We start from the raw sequence: 27,013 nt of genomic DNA, 5'->3' as shown, positions 1-27,013 counted from the left end.
TGTGTGGAGAAAAAAAGAGTTACGTTTTGAGTCCATATAATCCTCAGTTCCGAAGAGTAGTCCAGACTCGAAACGTTAACTCTGTTCCTCTCTCCACAGATGCTGCCAGACCTGCTGAGCTTATCCAGCAGTTTCTGTTTCTGTTTCAGCTTTTCAGCACCTGCAGAAATTTTGCTTTTATCACCGATTGACAGCTTGGTTTCGAATGAGCGATGATGCGACATGTAATCGCTGTGTTTCCCTCTTCCAAACCTCCGCAGGATACCACGTGATGTTCGAGATTCTGGATACAAGGCGCGCTGCGTGTCCTCCTGAGTTCCTGGATGTTCCAATTCCACATGGCGACTCCATATTTGACCCCAATGGGACAGAAAATGTGAGGCTGCTGTTTCAACGAAGTGAGTGGGACAGCCACTCGGGGCACAGTCCCAACAACCCAAGGCTACAGGTAATAGGAGAGAAGGAGGAAAAGCAAACTTAATCAGAACCTTTAACAAATACACATCGAATATAACTGTACACCTTCCAGACCGTAAAGGCATCGAAAATATCTGCTGCCTAAGTGCTGGTGCCTTAAATTCCTTCTTTCCTGCTGCACATTTGCATCCATAACAACCATCCCTGCATTGCAAAAGAACAAAGAACAAAGAACAATACAGCACAGGAACAGGCCCTCCAAGCCTGTGCCGGTCATAATGCCAACCTTTACCAAAACCCTCAGCACTTCCTTGTGCCGTATCCCTCTATACCCGTCCTATCCATGTGTTTGTCAAGATGCCTTTTGAACTCCGTTAATGTATCTGCTTCCACAACCTCCCCTGGCAACGCATTCCAGGCACTCACCACCCTCTGCGTAAAAAACCTGCCTCGCACATCTCCTCTAACCTTTGCCCCACGGACCTTAAACCTATGCCTCCTGGTGACTGATCCCTCCACTCTGGGAAAGAGTGCCTGCCCATCCACCCTATCTATGCCCCTCATAATCTTGTAGACCTCTATCAGGTCACCCCTCAACCTCTGTCGTTCTAATGAAAATAGTCCGAGTCTATTCAGCCTCTCCGCATAGCTAACACCCTCCAGACCAGGCAACATCCTGGTAAACCTCCTCTGTACCCTCTCCAAAGCCTCCACATCCTTCTGGTAGTGTGGCGACCAGAATTGTGCGCAATATTCCAAGTGTGGTCTTACCAAGGGTCTATACAGCAGCAACATGACTTGCCAGTATTTATACTCGATGCCCCGTCCAATGAAGGCAAGCATTTTGTATGTTTTCTTGACTACCTTGTCCACTTGTGTTGCCACCTTCATAGGTCTGTGGACTAGATCTCTCTGACTTTCTATATTCCTAAGAGTTTTGCCATTGACGGTATATTTCCCCTCTATGTTAGACCTACCAAAATGCATTACCTCACGTTTGTCCGGATTAAACTCCATTTGTCATTTCTCTGCCCAAGTCTCCAACCTATCTCTGTCCTGCTGTATCCTCTGACAGTCCTCAACACTATCAGACACTCCACCAACCTTCGTGTCATCCGCAAATTACTAATCAGACCAGCTACATTTTACTCCAAATCGTTTATTATGTACACTATAAACAACTGAGGCCCCAGCACAGATCCCTGTGGAACACCACTAGTCACAACCTTCCATTCAGAAAAACACCCTTCGACTGCTACCCTTTACCTTGCAAAAGGAAATCATTCCTGCACATCTTTTGGGTTGTGGGGGTGAAACCCACGCAGACACGGGGAGAATGTGCAAACTCCACACGGACAGTGACCCAGAGCTGGGATCGAACCCGGGACCTCGGTGCCGTGATGCAGCAGTGCTAACCCACTGCGCCACCGTGCTGCCCATTCATTCCCTCCTTTTAAAGTTGGGGTGTACAAACTTGTTGCAAGTGATTTATTTTTAAATTACTTCATTATTAGCCAATGCTCACTTTATTTCACACGACACACAAAGTTTCTTCCATATTCAGAACCACAGAATCCCGACAGTACTGAAGGAGGCCATTCAGCCCTTCAAGTCTATACCGACCCTCTGACGAGCACGCTAACCACTTCCCTTTCCCTATCCCATTGCCCCACCTAACCTGCACATCCCTGGGTACCAAGGGGCAATTTTAACGTGGACCACCCACCTGACCTGCACATCTTTGGACTGTGGGAGGAAACAGGAGCACCCGGAGGAAGCTCACAGGGATATGGGGAGAACGTGCAAAGTCCGCACAGACGGCCACCCAAGGTCGGAATCGAACCCGGGTCCCTTCTCTTTGCGAAATGCTAAATTAATTATTTTCATTGATCTCCAACAGGTCAACGAAGTTACGGCGTGGATTGACGGAAGCTCCATTTATGGATCTTCCCATTCTTGGTGCGATGAGTTACGAAAATTCTCCGGTGGCCGCCTTGCCTCTGGTTCGGACCCACTGCTGCCAAAACCGAGCACTGGGAAGTTGCTGATGTGGAATCCTCCGGACCCGTCCACTGGCCAGACTGGACTCCGAGGGTTTTACGGTGAATAAACAACATTCCCAGCTCGTGCCAATTTACAACGACTAACCCCCTGACGACAGAGCTAAACTGATTAGATTTCAATTGGGAAACAAATCCTCTTCAGCCTGAAAATCTGGTGGCTCTCAATGGTGCAGCAAAGTTGGGGGGTGTCATTTAGTCCTTTTTCTCGGACTAAGACATGGGCGCCATTTTACTTCCCGCTGAACTCTTGATCTCAGCCCATCATTATTGCACAAGCAAAGCATGGAGGCCCAAGTACTTTACGCCACAGGAAGATAAAGTTAGCATGAGAGGCATTTCCATTGTGTTTCTGCCCATTAGATATGGTAAAGTCGCCACAGTCCCAGATGATCATAGCAGCTTTCTCCTTTGAGGGGTGGAGCTGACTGGTGGTGATTCAACCTGAGGGTCACCACACCTCAGGCGAAGGGCAAGGTCGATCCTGGCACCTCACCTGAATTCCAGGCTGTTGCTGTAAGATTTGGTGCCAGAATGGTACCACTAGGCGTCTACACGAGGTAACAAGGAAACAATACGTTATTAGCCAATGGTTATTTGTTTTCTTTATCTTACAATGGGGTATTGATTGGCTCCAAATATCTTCAATAAAAGCAAAATACCGCGGAAGCTGGCAATCTGAAACAAAAACAGAAAATGCTGGATAACCTCAGCAGGTCTGGCAGCGTCTGTGGACAGGATTGTAGACGGGTGACTTAGACCTGAAACGTTAACTCTGTTCCTCTCCGAAGATGCTGAATTCTCCAGAATTTTCAGTTCTTAATACATAGATTCAAGGCCAGTTTTCTGCGCCACCCCCAGTTTTGCTGGGCGGTTTTCACGTTAACCAGTCTCACGAGACGCTAATTGGACTCACGGCTGCTCAATAACCGTGCTCAGATTTGTTTTTTTGGGGGGGGGGGGGGTGAAGAGCGGAAGGGAACGAGGGCACGGCATAGTTTGGCTTTACCTGACCGGCGACACTGGAAGAGGTTAGTTGACGAGGGTGAGGTTGGATTCTGGTCCGCATTCCCTCCAAGGCAGTGCGTGCCAACAAGACTCTGCCCACCACCACTTGTTAAACAGCAATAAAATTCTGTTCCAGATTTTGGAAATGCAGCAGCCAATGAGAGTCCGTTCATCTTGGCAGAGAGTGTCATCTGGTTCCGATATCACAATGCCCTGGCTTTTGAATTTGGAGCCCAGAATCCCTTGTGGTCCGATGAAGATATATTCCAGCACGCCAGAAAGTGGGTGATTGCCTCGCTCCAGGTAATTTGCCAAAGGGAAAAATGGAAAACTTAAAGCAGATGTTTGCTTGTAGGTGTCTTTAATGTGTTGAAAAGTAGGAAAATCAGTTGTAAACGGTCATTTTTAACCCAGTTTAGTAAAACCTTGCATTGATCCCCTTTTTGCAGTATCATGGAATCCCTACAGTGCAGAAGGAGGCCATTCTGCCCATCGAGTCTGAACCGGCCCTCCAAAAGAGCCCCCCCCCCCCCACCCCCCGCCCTATCCTCGTAGCCCCACCTAACCGTTGGACACTAAGGGACAATTTAGCATGGCCAATCCACCCAACCTGCTCATCTTTGGACTGTGGGAGGGAACCAGAGTACCCCCATGCAGACACGGGGAGAACGTGCAGAGTCCACACAGTCACCCAAGGCTCTGAATTGAACCCGGGACCCTGGAGCTGTGAAGCGGCAGTGCTAACCACTGTGCCACCCGTAGTTCCTTAGGGTATAGCTACTCTAGTTCTGAGGGTTCGGTTAGCTCAGTTGCCTCGTTGGTTAGAGTGTGGCGTTGAATGGTGCTAACAGCGTGGATTTAATCCCTGTACCAGCTGTGATAGTTCATGACGGCCTCCCTCCTTGCCTTTCCCCAAACTTGGTGTGGAATGGTGCCCCTCAAGCTATATAGCTAATGGAGAGAGAGGGATCTTTCGTCAAAGAACAAAGAACAAAGAAAAGTACAGCACGAGGAACAGGCCCTTCGGCCCTCCAAGCCTGTGCCGACCATGCTGTCTGTCTAAACTAAAATCTTCTACACTTCCTGGGTCCGTATCCTTCTATTCCCATCCTATTCATGTATTTGTCAATATGCCCCTTAAATGTCACTATCGTCCCTGCTTCCACCACCTCCTCCGGTAGCGAGTTCCAAGCACCCACTACTGTAAAAAACTTGCCTCGTACATTTCAAAAGCCTCTGACTATCCACTCTGTCTATGCCCCTCATAATTTTGTAGACCTCTATCAGGTCTCCCCTCAACCTCCTCCGTTCCAGTGAGAACAAACCGAGTTTATTCAACTGCTCCTCATAGCTAATGCCCTCCATACCAGGCAACATTCTGGTAAATCTCTTCTGCACCCACTCTAAAGCCTCCACATCCTTCTGGTAGTGTGGCGACCAGAATTGAACACTATACTCCAAGTGTGGCCTAACTAAGGTTCTATACAGCTGCAACATAACTTGCCAATTCTTATACTCAATGCCCCGGCCAATGAAGGCAAGCATGCCGTATGCCTTCTTGACTACCTTCTCGTTTTGTATTGCCCCTTTCAGTGACCTGTGGACCTGTCGATCATGGCCAATAACCTACCTACCAATTACATCCAAGTGAGATCTTACATCATATTTCAAAGATATAGCTGACATGGACCTAAGTTAATCTGATGTTGATTCAACAGACTACCATACTTTTCTTGATAAAGGTGGAAATTGTCCTTTCCTCAGGCAAACCTGTTTTTATCTTTAATCTCTCTGCTCTCACTAGCCCTGAGACACAAAAGCCAAGGTGTTCCGGCCCTCTCCGTCGGTGAGATTTTCCAATCCCGCTAATGGCGACCCCCCTCCCAGCGCCGGCGATGTGTTTTGCAGTGGAGGGAAGGGGGGGGGGGGGAGGGGGGCAGTGGGGGGGGGGGGGGGGGGGGGCAGGGGGCAGTGAAGAAGCCGTTGACAATCGGCGGCAGGGCTGGGAGATCCCACGGCCGGCCAACGGCAGGATGGCCCTCACAGCCACAAAACCCGTCGCTGATGGGGAGAGAAGGGGGTGGGGGACCCCACTCCGAGACTACCTGCAACATCTCTGTAAAACTCCTCCGTGATGTTAGCACCCCTCTGGATCTGGCCTCTGGCACATTGCTGAATTTTCTTTTATATTTTTTCTTTTATTTTATAAATTTAGAGTACCCAATTCATTTTTTTCCAATTCAGGGGCAATTTAGCGTGTCCAAACCACCTACCCTGCACATCTTTGGGTTGTGGGGGCAAAACCCACACAAACACGGGGAGAATGTGCAAACTCCACACGGACAGTGACCCAGAGCCGGGATCGAACCTGAGTCCTCAGTGCCGTGAGGCTGTAGTGCTAACCACTGTGCCGCCGTGCTGCCCACCATTGCTGAATTTAATTGCTCCAGCCTTGGCCACTGTGTCCTCAGCTGCCTAGGCCCGAGGGCCCTGAATTCCCTTTCTTACTTTCTCTGCCTTTCTCTCCTTTTAAGGTACTTGATATCTACCTCTTTGATCAAAATCATCAATCTTAATATATCCTTAGATGGAAAATTTTGCTTGATAAGGGACAGGACTTTCCGGCCCTTCCGGCCAAAGGAATCTTCCGGTCGCGTCGAAGTCGACTCCCTCATGTTACATTCCCCAGTGGCAGGGCGGATGACCCGTGGAAAAGCCCACAGACCACAGCGTGGCTGGAAGATCCAGGCCAATGTTTCCCAGGTTGTTCAAAAGGCATTATCCAACTGCAGATCCTGCAGCATCTTCCAGTCCCGCCCAAATCGACACCTGCCAATGGGTGAGCCACAGCCATGAGAATTGCCATTGACCTCGGCGGGACTGGACGGTCCTGCTGGCGGCCAAATGACGAACCACCTCTGCCGCGGGGAAACCCACTGCGGATGTGGTGGAGGAGATGGAAAATCTCAAGCCCTAGTTGTTCACAGCTGGCGGTTAAATGACTTCCATTCTGAGTGTCAATCAAGCCTCTAGCTTTGCACTAACCATGACTTTTAACCTTGCAGAGCATTGTGCTTTACGAGTGGTTACCACAGCACCTGGCGCAAAACCTACCTCCCTATTCTGGTAAGAACTTTAAAGAAAGAACGTTGCCTCATAATTAATTTTTCTTTATCAAATCAGTAAATATTTTCCTGGGTTCCACAGGGTACAAGAAATCTGTTGACCCTGGCATTTCACCCGAGTTCCAAGCTGCTGCTATACGATTTGGTGCCAGCATGGTACCACCAGGAATATACATGAGGTAACAAGGAAACTTCTATTAGCCAACTATTATTTGTTTTCTTCATTGATTGGCTCCAAATATCTTGAAATCCTGACCGAATTCGTAATCCTTCCAGGAAGGAGCCCAAACATGACTCAGTAGATCGTTCTCTCATTCTGAAAGCTGTAGATGGAGAGACTTAAGAATGTCTTGATCCAATGCACTACTGAGGGAATGCTGCACTGTTGGAGGTGCCATCTTGAAGATGAGGCATCAAACCGAGAACCTTAATTATTGGTTCAGCTGCACGCAAAAGATCATTGCAATTATTATTTCAAAGAGAGGAGGCGTGATCGAGGGTGTTGAGGATCCTGAGCAGTTTGAGCTGGTGTTATGGGCCAGGGTTTAGAGAATCCCAAAGTGTATCATGGAGTTCACCTGACCCACAACTCTTAATAAATTGTGGTATGGGGAGCACACGGCTCACTCTACAGGTGTGGGACAGCAGAAATGGAAAAGTATTTTTAAAAACAAAACAATGTTTATTCTATGAACTCAAGTTAACCTTTTTAAAACAAACAGTGAATATCTTAGCAACCATTAATTCAAATACACCCCCCAAAGAATACAACACTAAGTAATCTGTATGCTGTCCTTTTAACACCCAGAAGACTTAACAAACCTTTAAACAGAAGCGCATCAGAGTTTACATTCAATACTGAAATCATTTATAATTCTGAATTCACCAAATGATTAAGAAATAGTCCTTCATGGCAGAGAGCTCAGCAGTACAGCTGCTTTGTCTGGCTTCAGCTGCAACACACAAAAAAACGAAACCAAAAAGACAGACACACCCAAGCTTTTCTCAAAGTGAAACTAAAAAGCAGAACCAGAGCTCAGCTCCACCCACACTCTGACATCACTGCAGTGACATGAGCAGCTAACCATGTCTTAAAGCGACATTCTCATGACACTTGGTAGATCGTGAGAAACTGCTCCCGCTGAAGAGTGCATCAAGAACCAGAGGGCACAGATTCAGGATAATGGGAAAAGGAGTAGACATGATGTGAGGAAAATGTCACCCACAGTGTGGTTGGAATTTGAAACGAGGTAGGAGCGGGGAGCGGGATTATGTAGAATGCTCTTTCAGTGGGCCAGTGCAGACGTGATGGGCCGAACGGCCTCTTCCTGCGCGGCAAAGATTCTGTGAATCGCGGGCCGTCTGCCCCAATGTTCTGGCCAACGTTAATCTCTCAACCAACATGATGAAAACAGATTATCTGGACATTTATCACAGTGCTGATTGTGGGAGCTTGCTGTGCGCAATTCTGGCTGCTGCGTTTTCCTACACTTCGAACATACGTAATTGGTTTTAAAGCATTTTTAGGATCCGCCAGGCCATTAAACGCGGTATATAAATAATTATTTCCTTAGAAATGCTTAGAACCTTATTTAATCAGCTCTTCAAAATCTGCTGAGGATGTTACGCTTGAAGATGATCATAAAGTCTTCGGGAGTTGAACGGGAAAGTCTCCCCTTTACCGGATTGTGCTGGATGTACCACCGCACGGGGTTTCGTTAAAGTCACCTCGGTATCACCATCTGAAATTTTGTTTTATTTTTGGTTCAATTCAGAAACAGGAAATGCGACTTCCGTAACATCAGCACCACCAACAACAAGAAGTCTCCGGCGCTTCGGGTGTGCAACAACTTCTGGAGAAGGGAGGTAAAGAATTCAAATGGGCAAACTCCTGCGGTTGGTTTACCGTGACCAGCCAGGGGTTGGCGGAGCGGATTTGCTGTTCTCAACAGCGTTTCCGCCCAGGGAGTCAGGGCGAAACTTCAGGAAACGTCAACTGGAGCGTTGTGTCCAGTTCTGGGCACCGCACTTCAAGAAGGATGGGAAGACATTGGAGAGGGTGCAGGAAAGAGTCACGAGAATGACTCCGGGGATGTGGGGCCTTCAGTTAGTAGGATAGGTTGGAGAGGCTGGGGCTTAATCTCCTGGGAGAAAAGAAAGCTGAGAGGAGATTCGATCGAGGTGTTCAAAATCATGAGGAGCCCGTAGAGGGTTAGAAAGGGAAAAATTGTCCCCATTGATGGAAGGATCCATGACCAGAGGACATTGGTTTAAAGTGATTGGGAAAAGAACCAGAGGCGACATGAGGAAAAGAATATTTTACACAGCGAGTGGTCAGAACCTGGAATGAGCAGCAATGTGGTGGAGGCAGATTTAACTGTGCCCTTCAAAGCAAATTGGAAATCTGAGGAGAAAATAGTTTGCGTGGCTGCGGGGAAGAGATGGGAATGGGATTAACTGAGTCGTGCTCACAGAGGGCCGGAATGGCAAGTTGCGCGGCATGGCCTCTTCCTGTGATGTCACAATTCTGTGATGTCACTACGATAGTGTGGTCAATGATGAACAATTACCTCAAAATGCTTTCCTTGCTGATCTACATAGTCCCCACTTCATCAAGAGATTGTGTCACTCGTAAATGGGTCAAGTGGTGCAGGTGCCCATGAACCCAATGTCCAATTGCCGTTAAAAACCCACCTGCTTCACCATCGCCCTTTAGGGAAGGAAATCTGTCGCCCTTCCCTGGTCTGGCCTACATGTGACTCCAGACCCGCAGAGATGTGGTTGACTCTTAAATGTCCTCGGGAATGGGCAATAAATGCTGGTCCGGCCAGCGACGCCCAAATCCCGGGAACGAATGATCAAAAGTAACCTTGTCTGCATTCTGGTGCCCTTATCAATGCTGTTTTTGGATCATTGGGAATTCTTTGGTCTTCCCTGGTGCAATGTTTTCAAATCGAAACTCGATGAGGGCTTGTGACCTGCACTGTTTCGTAAGGACAGCAATGCTCCCTCACTGTAAGTCTTTATTGAGCTGATCTTCAGATGGCCGCCTGCAGAGCGCTGCCACCCGGTAGAAGTCCCATGACCATGGAGAGCCAGATAGGACACGTAGAACGGATCGCACTTCGAATACAAACATCCCCCTTTGGAGCTTTGCCATGGCATGGGTCCACATGACTACAAAAAGGCCAAGTAGGGCAAGCATTCCAAACCCAAACAGCACCAGTGAGGTGTGCTGTGTTTATTGGGGGCACGGTAGCATAGTGATTAGCACAATTGCTTCATAGCGCCAGGGTCCCGGGTTCGATTCCGGCTTGGGTCACTGTCTGTGCGGAGTCTGCACTTCCTCCCCCTGTGTGCGTGGGTTTCTTCCGGGTGCTCCGGTTTCCTCCCGCAGTCCAAAGATGTGCAGGTTAGGTGGATTGGCCATGCTAAATTGCCCTTAGTGTCCAAAAAGGTTGGATGATGTTACCAGGATGGGGTGGGAGAGTGGGCTTGGGTGGGGTGCTCTTTCCAAGGGCTGGTGCATATTTGATGGGCCGAGTGGCCTTCTTCTGCACTGTCCAATTCTCTGATTCTATTGGATCCAAGGCCAAGATTCAAACAGAAGGAACATGTCTGCCTCCTCCAGTAAAATTAGATTTGCCTAACTTGCTGGAAGGTTTTAAACCGGGAAATTGCTCGATAAATTAGTCTGACGTGAAAACATTTGTTAAAAGTAATTCGATAATACGAATTCTAGTCCTAGATGGTGGTGTATGTGGAAGGGGGTGCCTGCATGAACATGAACCATTTCTGAAATCAGTTTCTGTCAAAAGTTTCAAAGATACCAGAAGATTGATTATTGGAAGAGTTGATTGAATATTTTTTCAGAAGCCGAACCTTCAGTCTGGAGCCGACGTCGAGGAGCTGATTTTCGGGATGGCATCTCAAATCGCCGAGAAAGAAGACAACATTATTGTGGAAGATCTGAGAGGTAATGCCCTCTATTTATTGAGTGCCTGTTTTTGGCCCGGTGGTTGGACTGTCCGCTGCTTCATGTGGCAAGGCTGCGGTTGCACCAACGGCAGGCATTCGGCAACACCGGTGTGGGAAGTAAAGCTGCAAATGCTTCATCGGTTACACCTAGCTCAGTCACCAGTAAATAGAGATGTCTCTGCCGACATGACAGATGCACACTGTGCCACTCCCACCCATAAACTATTTATTTTATTCTTTGATGGGATGTGGGCGTCTCTGACCGAGCCAGCATTTGTTGCCCATCCCTAATTGTCCTTCAACTGAGTGGAGTGCTGGGCCATTTCACAGGGCAGTTAGGATAAGTCACCATATTGTGTGGGTCTGGAAGTCAGGTAGGCCAGACCAGAAAAAGACAGCAGATCTCCTTCCCTAAAGCGAACCAAACATTTTTAAAAAACAATAATCAACTTTTGTTGTCGTGGCCTCAACATCACTTCGATTAGCTTTTTTTAAATATAAATTTGGAGTACCCAATTCATTTTTTCCAATTAAGCAGCAATTTAGCGTGGCCAATCCACCTAGCTTGCACATCTTTGGGTTGTGGGGGCGAAACCCACGCAAACACGGGGAGCATGTGCAAACTCCACACGGACAGTGACCCAGAGCCGGGATCGAACCTGGGACCACGGCGACGTGAGGCAACAGGGCTAACCCACTGCGCCACCGAGCTGTCCTAAGATTAGCTTTTAATTGCAGATTTAATAAGGGAGCAGTGGTAAAGACACTGGACTCCTGACCCACAGGCCCAGGCTAATGAACATGGGTTCAAATGGGCGGCCCACGGTAGCACAGTGGTTAGCACTGTTGCTTCCCAGCGCCAGGGTCCCAGGTTCGATTCCCGGCCTAGCTCACTGTCTGTGCAGAGTCTGCATGTTCTCCCCGTGTCTGCGTGGGTTTCCTCCGGGCGCTCCGGTTTCCTCCCACAAGTCCCGAAAGACGTGCTGTTAGGTGAATATAGACATTCTGAATTCTCCCTCTGTGTACCCGAACAGGCGCCGGAATGTGGCGACTAGGGGATTTTCACAGTAACTTCATTGCAGTGTTAATGTAAGCCTACTTGTGACACTAATGAAGATGAGTATTATTATTAATATATAAATGATTAAGTATTTTCGGTAACCCGTTATGAAATATTTGGCGTGTATTAAATGTATTGAAACTTATCCACGGGGTCACGGTTAGTGAACACGCCCCGATTTCAATCTTGTGGCCCACTGAGATGAAGGAGAGTCACTCATTATGATAACAAGGGCCCAAGATGGGAAGGCCTCCATTTCCCATTCCTCATGTGCTGAGCGCAGATAAACACGCTCAAAGATACAAGGTGAAGTCATTCACAGAAACACTGTTTTATTCACAAATCGTGCACCCTACCTTCAGATTACATGTACGGGCCACTGAAGTTCTCTCGATCTGACCTGATGGCGCTCACCATTCATCGCGGCCGAGATAATGGTCTTCCAACATTTAATACCGCAAGGCGAGCCTTTCAGCTTCCACCGATTCGCAGCTGGAATGAAATTAAGCTCAGCCTCAAGAGGGAGAAACAAGAGGTTAGTAATTCTCATTGCTAAACGTAGAGTTTTATAAAGGGACCTGGAATCCTCAAACGAAAAGGTGAAATGCTGGCAATTCCCTTCAGCTGAAAGAGCATCTGTTGAGTGAGAAATAAAGTTTTTAAAAATAAATTCAGAGTACCCAATTATTTTTCTCCAATTAAGGGGCAATTTAGCCTGGCCCAATCCAGCTAACCTGTACATCTTTAGGTTGTGGGGTTGGGACACGGGGAGAATGTGCAAACTCCACACAGACAGTGACCCAGAGCCGGGATCGAACCTGGGGCCTCGGTGCTGTGAGGCAGCTGTGCTAACCACTGCGCCATCGTGCCACCCTGAGAGGGAAATAAAGTTAAATGCTCAGTTTTCAGCACATCCGTTAGCCATGCAATTCTGCTCAACCCCTTTTGTTTTGGTCGCCTGTCCTAATAGCTCCTTACCTGGCTTGTGTCAGATTTTGTGCGCTAATACTCCGGTGAAGCATTTTGGGATGCCTTACCATGTTAAAGGTACTATCCTTTAAATTAAATTTAGAGTACCCAATTCTCTTTTTCCAATTAAGGGACAATTTAGCGTGGCCAATTCACCTGCCCTGCACATCCTTTTCTGGGTTCTTTTGTGGGGGTGAGACCCACGCAGACCCGGGGAGAATGTGCAAACTCCACGCGGAAGTGACCCGGGGCCGGGATAAAGGCACTATCTAAATGCAGGTTGCTGTGTGCAGTGTTAGTATCAACACTGCAGTGGGTGTAGTTTAAGAAATCATTAAGCAAATGGAATTCATGCTCGGCGACATTTTCACTGTTAACGGTTTTGCTGGCCAGATTGCTGAAATGCTTGGGGTTGCTGGTGATTTGAACAATTTTGCTTTACCTTGCCTCACAGCTCCTCGATAAGTTAGCTGAGCAATACGGTGACATTTCTGAGCTTGAGCTGTGGCCTGGCGGACTGCTGGAGAGCAACGGTTCACTGGGGGATCTCTTCACTGAAATTATGATTGAACAGTTCCAACGCATACGAGATGGAGACAGATATTGGTTTGAAAATCTGCAGAATGGGTAAGGGTTCTCAACAGACATCAGCATTTCGTTTACCAGCCGTAAGAGAGAGCGAATAGCCAGAAACTTTGTTCGGCAATGTTAATGTTACGCAGGAGAAATAATCCCAGCGATTTAAAAGCGTCTGTTTCCCTTGTGTGTTGGTCTTCAAAAATCAAGGGTGAGACCTGGGTTTGTGCTCTGAAAGCTGCGAAGCAGACAGCCAATTGTTTATAGATCAGGAAAGGCAAACAGAGAGAGGAGGTTAGATAGATATCTTTGCACAGTGGCCATTGAAAGTGCATTAAGGATCAGACTGAACATTTTAAAATGCTTTTTGGCAACTTGACAGATGTTGTAATGGCCACTTGAGGGAGACAAGATTGGAGGATCTGGAAAAGGTCCAGTTGACAGACAAAGGGAGCTTTGGTTATCTGCACCTCGATACTTGAACTCGACTGAGCGCAGTTGACTCGTGAGCAGTTTTGTTCTGTTTAACCCAAACCAGACTGATCTTCTCCAGCACCGTTCATTCCAAAGCCACGGCCGTGTGTTCCCACGGGGTCTTTGATTATGGTCCTGGCGTACGTTGGATGATCTGCTGGTGGAACTGAACATATGGCTGAATTACATTGGTCTCCCATTGTACACCACGCACGATATTTACTTCCATTAGCTGCTCTACTATTGAATGCGGGACGTGACACTAATTGGCGGAATATGTTTCAAATCATAGACTCTCTACAGTGCAGAAGGAGGCCATTCGGCCCATCGAGTATGCACTGACCCTCTGAAAGAGCACCCTACCTAGGCCCACTCCCCTGGCCTAACCCCGTACCTCACCTAACCTGCACATCTCTGGACACTAAGGGGCAATTTATCATGGTCAATCCACCAAACCTTTGGGCTTTGGGAGGAAACCGGAGCACCCAGAGAAAACCCACGCAGACACGGGGAGAAAGTGCAAACTCCACACAGGCAGTCACCCAAGGCCGGAATTGAATTTAGATCACTGGCACTATGAGGCAGCAGTGCCAACCCTTTTCACCTCTGGGGCAAGATTCTCCGACCCCCCCACCGGGTCGGAGAATCACCGGGGGCTGGCGTGAATCCCGCCCCCGCCGGTTGCCGAATTCTCCGGCACCGGCGGAGGCGGAAGAGACTCCCTCCACTGCGCATGCGCGGGGATGCCGTGAGCGGCCGCTGATGCTCCCGCGCATGCGCTGCCCGGCAATGTCATTTCCGCGACAGCTGGCGGGGCACCAAAGGCCTTTCCCGCCAGCTGGCAGGGCGGAAGTCAGTCCGGCACGGGCCTAGCCCTCAAGGTTAGGGCTCGGCCGCTCAAGATGCGGAGGATTCCGCACCTTTGGGGCGGCGCGATGCCGGACTGATTTTAAAGGTCCGATGATGATCATTCTTGTAAGAACCCACCTGGTTCCCTTTAGGGAAGGAAATCTGCAGTCCTTACCTGGTCTGGCCTACATGTGACTCCAGACCCACAGCAATGTGGTTGACTCTTAAACTGTCCTCTGAAATGGCCTGGCCAAGCCGCTCAGTTTAATAAGGCATTGCCAGCGATTCCTTAAAGGTAGCATAGAATCCCTACAATGATGAAGGAGGCCATTCGGCCCATCGAGTCTACACCAACCCTCTGAAAAGGAACCCCGCACAAGGCCCAATCCCCGTAACTCTGTAACCCCATCCAACTATTGGACACGAAGGGGCAATTTTATCCTGACCAATCCACCTAACCTGCACGTCTTTGGACTTTGGAGGAAACTGGAGCACCCGGAGGAAACCCACGCACACACTAATAAAGATCATTATTATTATTAAAGAGATACCAGACTTAGTAAGGATGGCAGATTCTCGTCCCGCAAGGGCATGACTGAACCAAATGGGCTTTTGAAACAATTCAGTAATAATAATAATCTTTATTATTGTCACAAGTAGGCTTACATTAACACTGCGATGAAGTTATTGTGAAAGCCCCCTAGTCGCCACATTCTGGCGCCTGTTCGGGTACACAGAGGGAGAATTCAGAATGTCTAATTCACCCAACAGGCACGTCTTTCGGGACTTAGTTACAAGGTCATCATTAATAACATTTTTTTAAATTCCAGTTTCATTTATTTAGCTGAATTTGAATTCACACAACTGCAGTGGTGGGATTTGAACTGATATCCCAGGGTCGTTAATTCAGACTCCTGGAGTACAGGTCCTGGAACAAAACCATTGTGCCACCGTACCGTACCACCGATAACAATTAACCATCGAACAGATTTTAATGTGTGTTGTTGTGGGACATTTTCAGGTTAGTTTAAGAAATGGTGATGATGAAACCACTGGCAATCCTTTTTTTTGCTGCTTTCGTTCCTGATTTAGATTGTTCACAACCGAGGAAATCGCTAACATTCGAAAAATCACGTTCTTCGATGTGCTGGGGAAAGCCCTCAACACGTCGCAAAGCGAAATTCAGAAGGACGTGTTCGTCTGGAAAGCTGGTGAGTTGCCTTGCCGCGATTGAAGAAAAGTGGGGCGGGAATGATTGTGACTTTGTTTACAACTGCACCGTGGGATTTATTGGACGTAATTCTCCCAATCTGCCCACGGCCGTTTGGGTGGCGGGCGCGAGTGGAGAATCTAGCGGGAGCCAAAAAGTCGGAAACCTGGCGGCATAAATTCACGGCGGCATAAAACTCAACGGCGTGTAACGGTGGGTCAGTCTTCCCGCCGGCTGGTGGTGTTAACGCCATTTACATCTCATGAATGCTCATTAAACCAACTGCTCGTTGGTGTCCTGTCTGTCCTTCCAATTTTGCGTCACGTCAGCGGCCAATTAGTTCGGTCTAAAACCCGATTGTTAATGAGTGCCGTGCACACAAAGGTCCTCAGTGTGCAAGAACATTCAGAGCAAGTGCAGTGAAGCGTTTCTGCCACAGAGCTACGCTGCTCCTGATGCACTGCTCACTGCTCTGCCAGGACAGACCAATTCAGGCCTCCACCTCCATGCTGATCTGGGGCGTCATTCTCCGACCCCCCGCCGGGTCGGAGAATCGCCGGGGGCTGGCGTGAATCCCGCCCCCGCCGATTGCCAAGGTCTCCGGCACCGGAGATTCGGCGGGGGAGGGAATCGCGCCGCGCCGGTTGGCGGCCACCCCCCCGCTTGATTCTCCGGCCCGGGTGGATTAAACCACCTTTTGAACGGCGGGACAAGGCGGCGTGGGCGGGCTCCGGGGTCCTGGGGGTGGGCGCGGGGCGATCTGGCCCCGGGGGGGGGGCCCCCACGGTGGCCTGGCCCGCGATCGGGGCCCACCGATCCGCGGGCGGGCCTGTGCCGTGGGGGCACTCTTTCCCTTCCGCCTCCGCCAAGGTCTCCATCATGGCGGAGGCGGAAGAGACTCCCTCCACTGCGCATGCGTGGGAAACTGTCAGCGGCCGCTGACGCTCCCGCGCATGCGCCGCCCGGGGATGTCATTTCCGCGCCAGCTGGCGGGACAACAAAGGCCGTTTCCGCCAGCTGGCGGGGCGGAAATTCCTCCGGAGTCGGCCTAGCCCCTCAATGTTGGGGCTCGGCCCCCAACGATGCGGAGCATTCCGCACCTTTGGGGTGGCGCGATGCCCGTCTGATTGGCGCCGCTTTGGGCGCCAGTCGGCGGACATCGCGCCGGTTCGGGAGAATTTCGCCCCTGGTCTTCATGGACATCACTGTACTTGAATGTAGGGATAGAAGTTACAATAGCCAAATTTGCAGATGATACTAAAATAGGTGCAGTAAGAAGTCCTACAACACCAGGTTAAAGTCCAACGGGTTTATTTGGAATCACTAGCTTTTGGAGAATAGCTCCATAATGATACCAAATAAACCTGTTGGACTTTAACCTGGTGTCGTAAGAGTTCTTACTAAAATAGGTGTGATAGTAAGTTGCACTGAGGAAGTAAGACATTTACAAATTGATATTGATAGGTTAGGTGAGTGGGTAGAAATTTGGCAGCTGGAGTTTAATGTGTATAAGTGTGAGGTTATCCATTTTGGTCAGAAAAATACAAAGGCAGCTGCTTATTTTCTGAATGGAGAGAAACGTCAGAGTGCTTGGGTGCAGAGGGACCTGGGTGTCCTTGTGCCTGAATCTCAGAAAACTAGTATGCAGGGTGTCACAGTGTCACAGTGGTTAGCACTGCCGCCTCACGACGCCAAGGACCCGGGTTCGATCCCGGCTCCGGGTCACTGGCTGTGTGGAGTTTACATAGTCTCCACATGTCTATGTGGGCCTCACCCCCACAACCCAAAAAGATGTGCAGGTTAGGTGGATTGCACACGCTAAATTGCCCTTAAAATAATTGGGTACTCTAAATTTATTACAAAAAGAAAACTAGTATGCAGGTACCAAAGAGCAAATGCTGGAAAATCTCAGCAGGTCTGGCAGCATCTGTAGGGTGAGAAAAGAGCGAACGTTTCGAGTCCAGATGACCCTTTCTCAAAGTTGGTATGCAGGTGCAGCAGGTAATAAGGAAGGCAAATTGAATTTTGGCATTTATAGCTAAGGGACTTGAGTATGGAAGTAGGGAAGTGTTGCTGCAACTGTACAAGGCATTGGAGACACCACACTTGGTGCACTGTGCACTGTTTGGGTCCCCTTATTTGAGGAAAGATGTAGTGGCATTGGAGGCAGTTCAGAGGAGGTTCTCTAGATTGATTCCAGAGATGAGGGGTTTGTGGTATGAAGAGAGATTGAACAGTTTAGGTCTATACTGTCTCGAGTTCAGAAGAATGAGAGGAGATCTAATTGAGGTATATAAGATGATAAAAGGTATTGACAAAGTAGACATAGAGGGGACGTTTCCTGTGGTGTCACAAACTAAAACGAGAGGTCATAGTTTTATGACAAGGGGTGGCAGATTTAAAACACAGATGAGGAAAAATTACTTCTCCCAAAGGGTCATAACTCGGTGGAATTCACTGCCCCAGAGTGTGGTGGATGCCGGGACAGTGAGTAAATTTAAGGAAGACATAGACAGGTTTTTAATTGGTAATGGGTTGAAGGGTTATGGAGAACGGGCGGGACGGTGGAGTTGAGGCTGAGAGGAGATCGGCCATGATCACATTGAGTAGCGGAGTGAGCTTGAGGAGCTGAATTTCCCAATCCTGTTTCTAGTTCGTATGTTCCTATGCTGGACCCAAGGACCCTCCATCCGGGTCGGATCAGTACTATGCCTGGGGTTGGGAAGTGCAAGGGACTCCTTGCTCCCCCGGTGCCACACACCAGTGTCTATCTGGACAGCACTGTGCTGTGGGACTCAGACAGTCACCACACCAAAGGTCCGAAATGCGACCAGAGGTGGAGTGCGAGGTGAGGTTGTTGGGGGGGGGCATCAGCAGACCCTTCGAAAACAAGGGGCGGAGGCAATGTGGAAGGAGGGCTCTGCGGATAGGGAGGAAAGGGCGAGGCCTCCAGATGGCAGGCAGAAGGGCAAAGAGGTGGATGAAAAAGACAAGCAATGAAAGGCAGAGGAAAGGCCGAGGGGAGAGAAGCTGGAGCCCGACAAGGCCTCATGAAAAGCTCCCAAACAAGGGGGTCATTGAATCATAGAATTTAGAGTGCAGAAGGAGGCCATTCGGCCCATTGAGTCTGCACCGGCCCTTGTAAAGAGCACCCTATCTAAGCCCACACCTCCAACCTATCTCCACCCCTCCACCCTATCCCCGTAACCCCACCTGACCTTTCTTTGGACACTATGGGCAATTTAACGTCGCCAATTCACCCAAACTGCACATCCTTGGACTGTGGGAGGAAACCGGAGCACCCGGAGGAAACCCACGCACACACGGGGAGAACGTGTAGACTCCACACAGACGGTGACCCAAGCCGGGAATCGAACCTGGGACCCTGGTGCTGGGAAGCAACTGTGCTAACCACTGTGCTACCGTGCCGGCGCCACATTGTTCACTGGAAGGGGATGCACGAAGACTTCAGAGGCAGTGGGTAGAGGTCCAACTGGGGCATGGGTGCCTCGACGGACTGGAGAATCCAGCCCCCCCCCCCGCCCTATGCACTACTTCAAAGAAAGGCAGGGGAGATCCCCCTGCTGTCTTGGCCAATATTTATTCCTCAATTAATACCATTAGAAAAAAAGCATCTTTTATCTCATTGCTGTTTGGAGGAGATTGCTGTGTGCAAATTGGCGGTGGCCTTCCTGACAGGTCAACAATGATCTCAGTTCAAAAAGCAGTTCATTGCATGTAAAGAATTTTGGATTGTCCGAAGGTTGTGAAAGACATTGTAGAAATGTCAGTCTTTTTCATTTTAATTGGTGGGTGGGGTGGGTAAAGGAACAGGGGGAGGGTATACAAAATACCACTGTGATTTTGAAATCCTAGTGACTGTGCAACACTGTCCAACATTTCTCTGCTCTTTAATGTGCGATTTGGAACTTTCTGCCCTATCCGTGATATTAATGTTGTTGCGTGTTTGTCGCTCTGTGATAGGTGATCCCTGTCCCCAGCCTAAGCAGGTGACCATCGCCGACTTGGAACCTTGCACCAGTGCGATCAATTTAAAGTACTTTGAGGGAAGTAGTGCTGGTTTTGGGATCATCATCGTTCTCCTCTGCTGTTTACCACTAAGTAGGTGACAATGGGTCGACTCTTCAGAAAGCATGTTTGACTCTTTTCTCATTCTGAGATTGACTGATGGTAGAATTGTAGAGTGGTCCCAGCGCAGCAGGCGGCCTCTGTCCTTCTGTCAAGCCCACGCCAGCTCTCTGCAAGAGCAATTTAGCGATTCCCTCGCCCCTTCCCCCATAACCTTTCAGCGCTTCTCCAAACCCCTTTTGAAAGCCACGATTGAATCTGCCCCCACCACGCTCTCAGGCCGTGTATTCCTGGCCCTGTCCACCCGCTGCGTAAAAAAAGTTTTTTTCCTCAAGTTGCTTTGGTTTTGTTTTAGCCAATCACCTTGAATCAACGTTCTCTGGTTCCAAATCCTTACGCCAATGGGAACAGCTCCTCGCTGAATACTCTGCCCGCGTAATAATTAACAGCTCAAAATTAATTAATTTTGTTAATTCTGCCAAGAAACACAAAAGTCCTGACAGCATTAAAGAGCATTTTGAGAATCCCGAAAGGTAATCTGGACATTCTGAATTCTCCTTCCGTGTACCCGAACAGGCGCCGGAATGTGGCGACGAGGGGATTTTCACAATAACTTCCCTGCAGTGTTAATGTAAGACTACTTGTGACACTAAAGATTATTATTATTACTGACGCAATGGGTCTTCGGAGATTGTGGGATCAAATCCCACATGGGCATTGGAATATCGATGACCTTTTGTCGCCCCCTGCAATATAAAAATAGATTGTTGTGAAGACCCAGCTGTTTTACAACTGCCACTCGCCCACATTCTGGCCTACATCTAACTCAAATCCCACATTTTGCTGTTGTCTCTTGTCGATTGGGAGCCCTGGCCTTATCGACAAGTAGCCAAGGGCGTCCTGGGACCCAGTACTGGTGAACTCCCAGAATTAAATGTAATTAAAAACAGAGTTTGGTTTATTGAGTCGCCGTCTATCAATGATCCCATGTAACAAGCGTCTCTCCAGTGGGGTCGTCATCAAAGGAAAAAGTTTGCGTTAAGTACGACGTTTGCTTTTAACACTGGATGGCTCAGCTCTTAATGTTTGTAAATGACGGACGTTCGGAGATTTAGGTTTGTTGATCTTTGCCTGGAGATGTTCAAAGGGCTCCCTGTACTAGCACGGGCAATCTTGTTTGTCAATGAACAAAGCAGTACGAATGAATGATGTAGAAATGGATCTTCCTGTCATGGCACCAGTGATGCATAGCTCTCCTCACCCCTCTCAGCTTGCTTAGCATCTTTGAACATTGCGAACAGAGAGACTCTATTGCCTATTTAAACTAAACAGGATGGAGTTACCCAAAACAACTAAAATGCAAAGGTAAACCATCACGTGCCTGCTGACAATACTAATTATCTACTGCCACATGCACGTTCTTACATAGTGATGCAGAAAAACAAAGCACGTGCATTCGCGCAAGTGTGAAGAGATACATTTAGGAAGGCAGAACTCGGCTGTATTGTTTGTCATCTGAGGAAGTGTCGCACTGTTGGATGAGACATTAAACTGGGAGCTATTCTCCCTGTGAAAGGCTATTCCGAGAGAAAGGTTGAGGGAGGAATGTTGGCCAGTAACACCCAGGAGAGTTTCCTTCTCCTCTCTGAATGATCTTTTGCAGAGAGGTTGCTTCCCGGTTAGGAAGGTGGGACCTTGAACAGAGCCACACTTCCTCAGTTGGTGGAACATGGACTCTTCTCATTTCCTCCTTCCAAAACGCACGCTTGTGCCAATGCCTCAGACAATTAGGGCGGCGCTGTGTGTGGGATCTTGCTGTGCACTGAGCAGCTGTCGCGTTTGCCGAAATTCCAACTTCACTTCAAAAGCAGATCATTGGCTGCGGGACAGGATGTCCACAGGATGAATAAGGCGCTGTATAAATTCAAATCCTCTTTCTCCTTTTCGTAGTTAAACTGTCGTGACCTATTAACAGTCGTTCACTTTGAGTTCTTGAGCAGTGCAAAAGAATTGTGGATAATACTGTTTAGAAGATCTGGCTGATTTTGATGAAGATATGAAAATCCCTTTGTTTTCCCCCAGTCTGCCTCATTCCTGCCTATGCTGTAGCTTTTTACAATAAGACACAGTTTAAGAAACTACAAAGAAGAAACAGGCGGGAGTCCATAACAAGGAAGACTGAGCTGGGAACAGGAATGAAAGGTAATAATTACGCTCACTGGATCCTTTTACCTACACGATCTCCTTGCCCAATTGAAGTTAGGCGAAATCAATGGCGGTTCGGCTGGCCCTGTGAACCCACTGGAAAGCAAAGCAAACCTCGAAAATGCTCAAATCCCTGACGGGCAAAACAAAAATGGAGCGGGCATTGAAATAATTGCAACGGCTCCCTTTGGGCCATTGCGCCTGTTACTACACTTCCCGACACAAACCCTTCAAAAAGGAGATATGAATTAGGGGGCAGTGTGTAAAACACGGTCATGTGTCTTTAGATTCAATTTGGAAACTGGAGACTGATGACGAATATTTGCATTATTCCTCAACTTGTCTCCCTGGGATAGTGGGAAGTAAGTTCCGTTGTATTCCAAGCTAATGGAGCAGCTGGTTTCAATGGGAAAACAACACATTCGGAGGCACGGTGGCACAGTGGTTAGCACGGCTGCCTCACAGCGCCAGGGACCCGGGTTCGATTCCGACCTCGGGTGACTGCCTGCGCGGAGTTTGCACGTTCTCCCCTTGTCGTGTGGGTTTCCTCCGGATGCTCCGGTTTCCTCCACAGTCCAAAGATGTGCAGGTTAGGTGGATTGGCCCTCAGTGTCCAGGGATGGGCAGGTTAGGTTACGGGGATAGGGAGGGGTGGGTAGAGGGAGTGGACCTGGGTAGAGTGTTCTTCAGAGGGTCGGTGGCAACTCAATGGTTTTGTGGCTTTAATTCTGCCGATTTAGATATAAATTGAACACAAAACAAAACTGGTCGCCTCTTGGAATGAAATGGAGCCTAAGCGTGGTCCACAAACTGTTTTCGATGTGCTGTCACCTTTTTCGAGTAAAGTTATGTTCTGAAATGATCTAGCAGACATTTATCCTGTATTCCATTTCTATCCCCAGCCTCTGAATGGCAAGGACCTAATGATCCACTCAGACCAGTGGATCTTTGCCTCGATGCCAAAACATGCATCCAAGTCCTGGATAGCAAACGGTCTCCCATCCGCATCATTAACCTCACTAAGGACATGGATCTGATCAAATCAAGCAATGATCACAGGGTCTTGTTGCTTAAGGTTCCCAAGGAGTATGACCTGGTAAGCTCGGGTTGCTGCAATTTAACATCTATTACCCAATTATTTATTTACATGGAACATCTAACACAGGAAGAGGCCATTCATTCCATCTGGTACATGACAGATTTTATACTCCACTATTGCCTTTTACCAACTTTATTCATTTTACCCTATCAACACATCCTTCTATTCTTCTCTCCCGCATGTCTGTATCTGGCTTCCTTTTAAAGGCATTTATCATATTCACTCCAACTGCTCAATGTCGTACCAAGTTGCACATTCTCACCATTCTCTTCGTTACAAAGGTGCCTCCTGAATTGCTTATCCGATTAATTTATGACCATCTAGTTTCTGATACCAGCTCAAAACATGCCAAGCAATATTCACACAAGTGCCAGTCGATGACCATCTCCAACAGGAGTGAATCTAACCATCTCCCCTGCACTTTCAATGGCATTACCATCACTGAAGACCCCCACTACCAACATCGTGGAGGTCACCGTTGAGCAGAAACTGTCCTGGACCAGCCAGAGAATTACTGTGGCTTCAGGAGCGGGTCAGAGGCTGGGATTTCTGTGATGAGTAACTCACCTCCCGACTCCCCAAAGCCTGTCCACCATCTGCAAGGCACAAGTCAGCAGTGTGAGGGATACTCTCCACTCGCCTGGGTGAGCGCAGCTCCAACAACACTCAAGAAGCTCAACATCATCCAGGGCGAAGCAGTCTGCTTGATTGGTGCTCCCTCCATCAACTTTTAAAAAAAAATTTTTAATGAAAGGTTTTCATAAAATATCAATAAAAAAATGAGAAAGAAAAAAGAACCCAACAGGGTTAAGTACGAAACACAATCTAAAAAAGCAACCCCCCAAACCCCTCCCCCCATATATAAATAATAAATTATGACTTAACACAACAGGTTTATACACCCCCTCAGACCCTCCAGTGAAAATAACATAAACAAAAATAAAGTAAACCCCCCCCGCAAGCTGCTGCTGCCATTGACCAATGTCTACCGTTCTGCCAGAAAGTCTAAGAACGGTTGCCACCGCCTAAAGAACCCTTGTACCGACCCACTCAAGGTGAATTTCACCCTCTCCAATTTAATAAACCCCGCCATATCGCTGATCCAGGATTCCACGCTTGGGGGCCTCGTATCTTTCCACTGAAGGAGAATCCTTCGCCGGGCTACCAGGGACGCAAAGGCCTGAATTCCGGCCTCTTTCGCCTCCTGCAGCCCTGGCTCCTCTGCCACCCCAAATATTGTGAGCCCCCAGCCCGGTCTGACCCTGGATCCTACCACCCTCGACACTGTCCTTGTTACGCCCTTCCAAAATTCCTCCAGCGCTGGGCATGCCCAGAACATATGGGTGTGATTTGCTGGGCTCCCTGAGCACCTAACAAACCTGTCCTCACCCCCAAAGAACCGGCTCATCCTTGTCCTGGTCATGTGTGCCCTGGGCAGCACCTTAAACTGTATGAGGCTGAGCCTCGCGCACGAAGAGGAAGAATTCACCCTCCCTAGGGCATCTGCCCATGTCCCCTCTTCGATCTCCTCTCCCACCTCCTCCTCCCACTTACCTTTCAACTCCACCACGGAGGTCTCCTCCTCCTCCTGCATCACCAGGTAAGTTTCCGAGATCTTCCCCACTCCCACCCACCCCTCTGAGAGCACCCTGTCCTGTACTGTGTGTGGCAGTAGCCGCCGGAATTCCACCACCTGCCGCCTGGCAAATGCCCTTACCTGTAAGTACCTGAAGGTGTTCCCCGGGGGGAGCCCGTACTTCTCCAGCTCACCGAAGCTCGCGAACTTCCTGTCCACAAACAGGTCCCCCAACTTTTGTATCCCTGCCCTGTGCCACCCCGAAAACTCTACCACCTGTTCTTCCTGGGGTGAACCGGTGGTTCCCCCGCAATGGGGTCCACGTCGAGGCCCCAACTTCCCCCCTATGCCGCCTCCACTGCCCCCAGATTTTGAGGGCTGCCACCACCACCGGGCTCATGGTATACCTCCTTGGAGGGAGCGGCAGCGGCGCCGTTGCCAGCGCCCCAGATTCGTACCCACACAGGACGCCGTCTCCAGCATCTTCCATGCAGCCCCCTCCCCCTCCATCACCCAATTGCGCACCATCGTCGAATTGGCGGCCCAGTAGTACCCACAGATGTGGGCAGCGCCAGCCCCCCCCTATCTCTACTCCGCTCCAGGAACACCCTTCTCACCCTCGGAGTCCCTCGCGCCCACACAAAAGCCTTCGGGATAAACACGTGAGGCACTGGAACAGGAACAAAAACCTTGGGAGCACCGTCATTTTGATTGACTGCACCCTACCCGCCAAGGACAGCGGCAACGCGTCCCACCTCTTGAACTCCTCCTCCATTTGCTCCACCAGCCTTGTAAAGTTAAGCCTATGCAGGGCCCCCCAGCTCCTGGCCACCTGGACCCCCAAATATCTGAAGTTCCTCTCCGCCCTTTTCAGTGGGATCTCGCCAATCCCCCTCTCCTGGTCCCCTAGCTGAACTACGAACAGCTCGCTCTTCCCCATATTGAGCTTGTACCCCGAAAAGTCCCCGAATTCCCTAAGGATCCTCATTACCTCTGGCATTCCTCCCACCGGGTCCGCCACATACAGCAGCAGGTCGTCCGCATAAAGCGACACCCTATGCTCCTCCCCACCCCGCACCAACCCCCTCCAGTTCCTCGACTCTCTCAGTGCCATAGCCAGGGGTTCAATTGCCAGTGCGAAGAGCAGGGGGGACAGGGGACACCCCTGTCTCGTCCCTCGGTGCAACCGAAAGTACTCGGACCTCCTCCTATTTGTGGCCACACTTGCCATCGGGACCTCATACAACAGCCTAACCCACCTGACAAACCCCTCCCCAAACCCGAACCTCTTCAGCACCTCCCACAGGTACCCGCACTCTACCCTATCGAAGGCTTTCTCAGTGTCCATCGCCACCACTATCTCCACCTCCTCCTCCCTCGCCGGCATCATGATAACGTTCAAAAGCCTCCGCACATTCGCGTTCAACTGTTTCCCCTTCACAATCCCCGTCTGGTCTTCATGGATGATCTGCGGCACACAATCCTCAATCCTCGTGGCTAAGACCTTCGCCAGCACCTTGGCATCTACATTTAGCAAGGAAATCGGTCTGTAAGACCCACATTGCAAGGGATCCTTGTCCCGCTTCAGGATCAAGGAGATCAGTGCTCGGGACATCGTCGGGGGTAAAGCCCTCCCTTGCCTCATTAATGGTCCTAACTAACAGCGGGAACAACAGGTCCATATATTTTTTATAGAACTCGACCGGGAAACCGTCCGGCCCCGGTGCCTTCCCAGCCTGCATGCTTCCTATCCCTTTAATCAGCTCCCCCAGCCCAATCGGGGCCCCCAGTCCCGCCACCAGTCGCTCTTCCACCTTTGGAAACCTCAATTGGTCCAGGAAATGGACCATCCCTCCCTTCTCCCGTGGGGGCTCGGATCGGTACAATTCCTCGCAGAAGTCCCTGAAGACCCCATTGATGCCAAACCCACTCTGCACCACGCTCCCTCCCCTGTCCTTAACTCCCCCGATCTCCCTAACTGCATCCCGCTTTTGAAGCTGATGCGCCAGCAACCAGCTTGCCTTTTCCCCATACTCGTAGACCGCCCCCTGGGCCTTCCTCCACTGCACCTCCGCCTTCCTGGTGGTCACCAGGTCGAATTCGGCCTGGAGGCTGCGCCTCTTCCTCAACAATCCTTCCTCAAGCTCTTCCGCATACCTCCTGTCTACCCTCACCATCTCCCCCACCAGCCTCTCCCTCTCCCCCCGCTCCCTCCGCTCCTTGTGGGCCCTATTGGAGATCAGCTCTCCCCTCACCACCACCTTCAGTGCCTCCCATACCATCCCCACTCGGACCTCCCCATTGTCGTTGGTCTCCAA

General features: G+C 49.4%; 1 protein-coding gene across 3 annotated transcripts in view; it reads left to right on the top strand.

Annotated features, from left to right (window-relative positions):
• The window catches only part of duox (dual oxidase), a 100,093-nt gene that overhangs the window by 10,483 nt on the left and 62,597 nt on the right, over positions 1–27,013 (top strand). For all 3 annotated transcript variants that reach the window (XM_072492818.1, XM_072492817.1, XM_072492820.1), the window contains exons 5-17: positions 261–448; positions 2,318–2,519; positions 3,622–3,788; positions 6,551–6,611; positions 6,693–6,789; positions 8,386–8,476; positions 10,484–10,586; positions 12,011–12,183; positions 13,072–13,244; positions 15,609–15,727; positions 19,711–19,848; positions 21,898–22,017; positions 22,923–23,116. In XM_072492818.1, the coding sequence (XP_072348919.1) occupies positions 261–448; positions 2,318–2,519; positions 3,622–3,788; positions 6,551–6,611; positions 6,693–6,789; positions 8,386–8,476; positions 10,484–10,586; positions 12,011–12,183; positions 13,072–13,244; positions 15,609–15,727; positions 19,711–19,848; positions 21,898–22,017; positions 22,923–23,116 (1,826 nt within the window). The remainder of the gene's footprint in view (positions 1–260; positions 449–2,317; positions 2,520–3,621; positions 3,789–6,550; positions 6,612–6,692; positions 6,790–8,385; positions 8,477–10,483; positions 10,587–12,010; positions 12,184–13,071; positions 13,245–15,608; positions 15,728–19,710; positions 19,849–21,897; positions 22,018–22,922; positions 23,117–27,013) is intronic.

This window comes from Scyliorhinus torazame, chromosome 30, assembly GCF_047496885.1.
Source record: "Scyliorhinus torazame isolate Kashiwa2021f chromosome 30, sScyTor2.1, whole genome shotgun sequence".
Classification (NCBI taxonomy): Eukaryota; Metazoa; Chordata; class Chondrichthyes; order Carcharhiniformes; family Scyliorhinidae; genus Scyliorhinus; species Scyliorhinus torazame.
The sequence above is the reverse complement of the archived record's forward strand: the minus strand, read 5'-3'. Positions and strand labels throughout refer to the sequence as shown.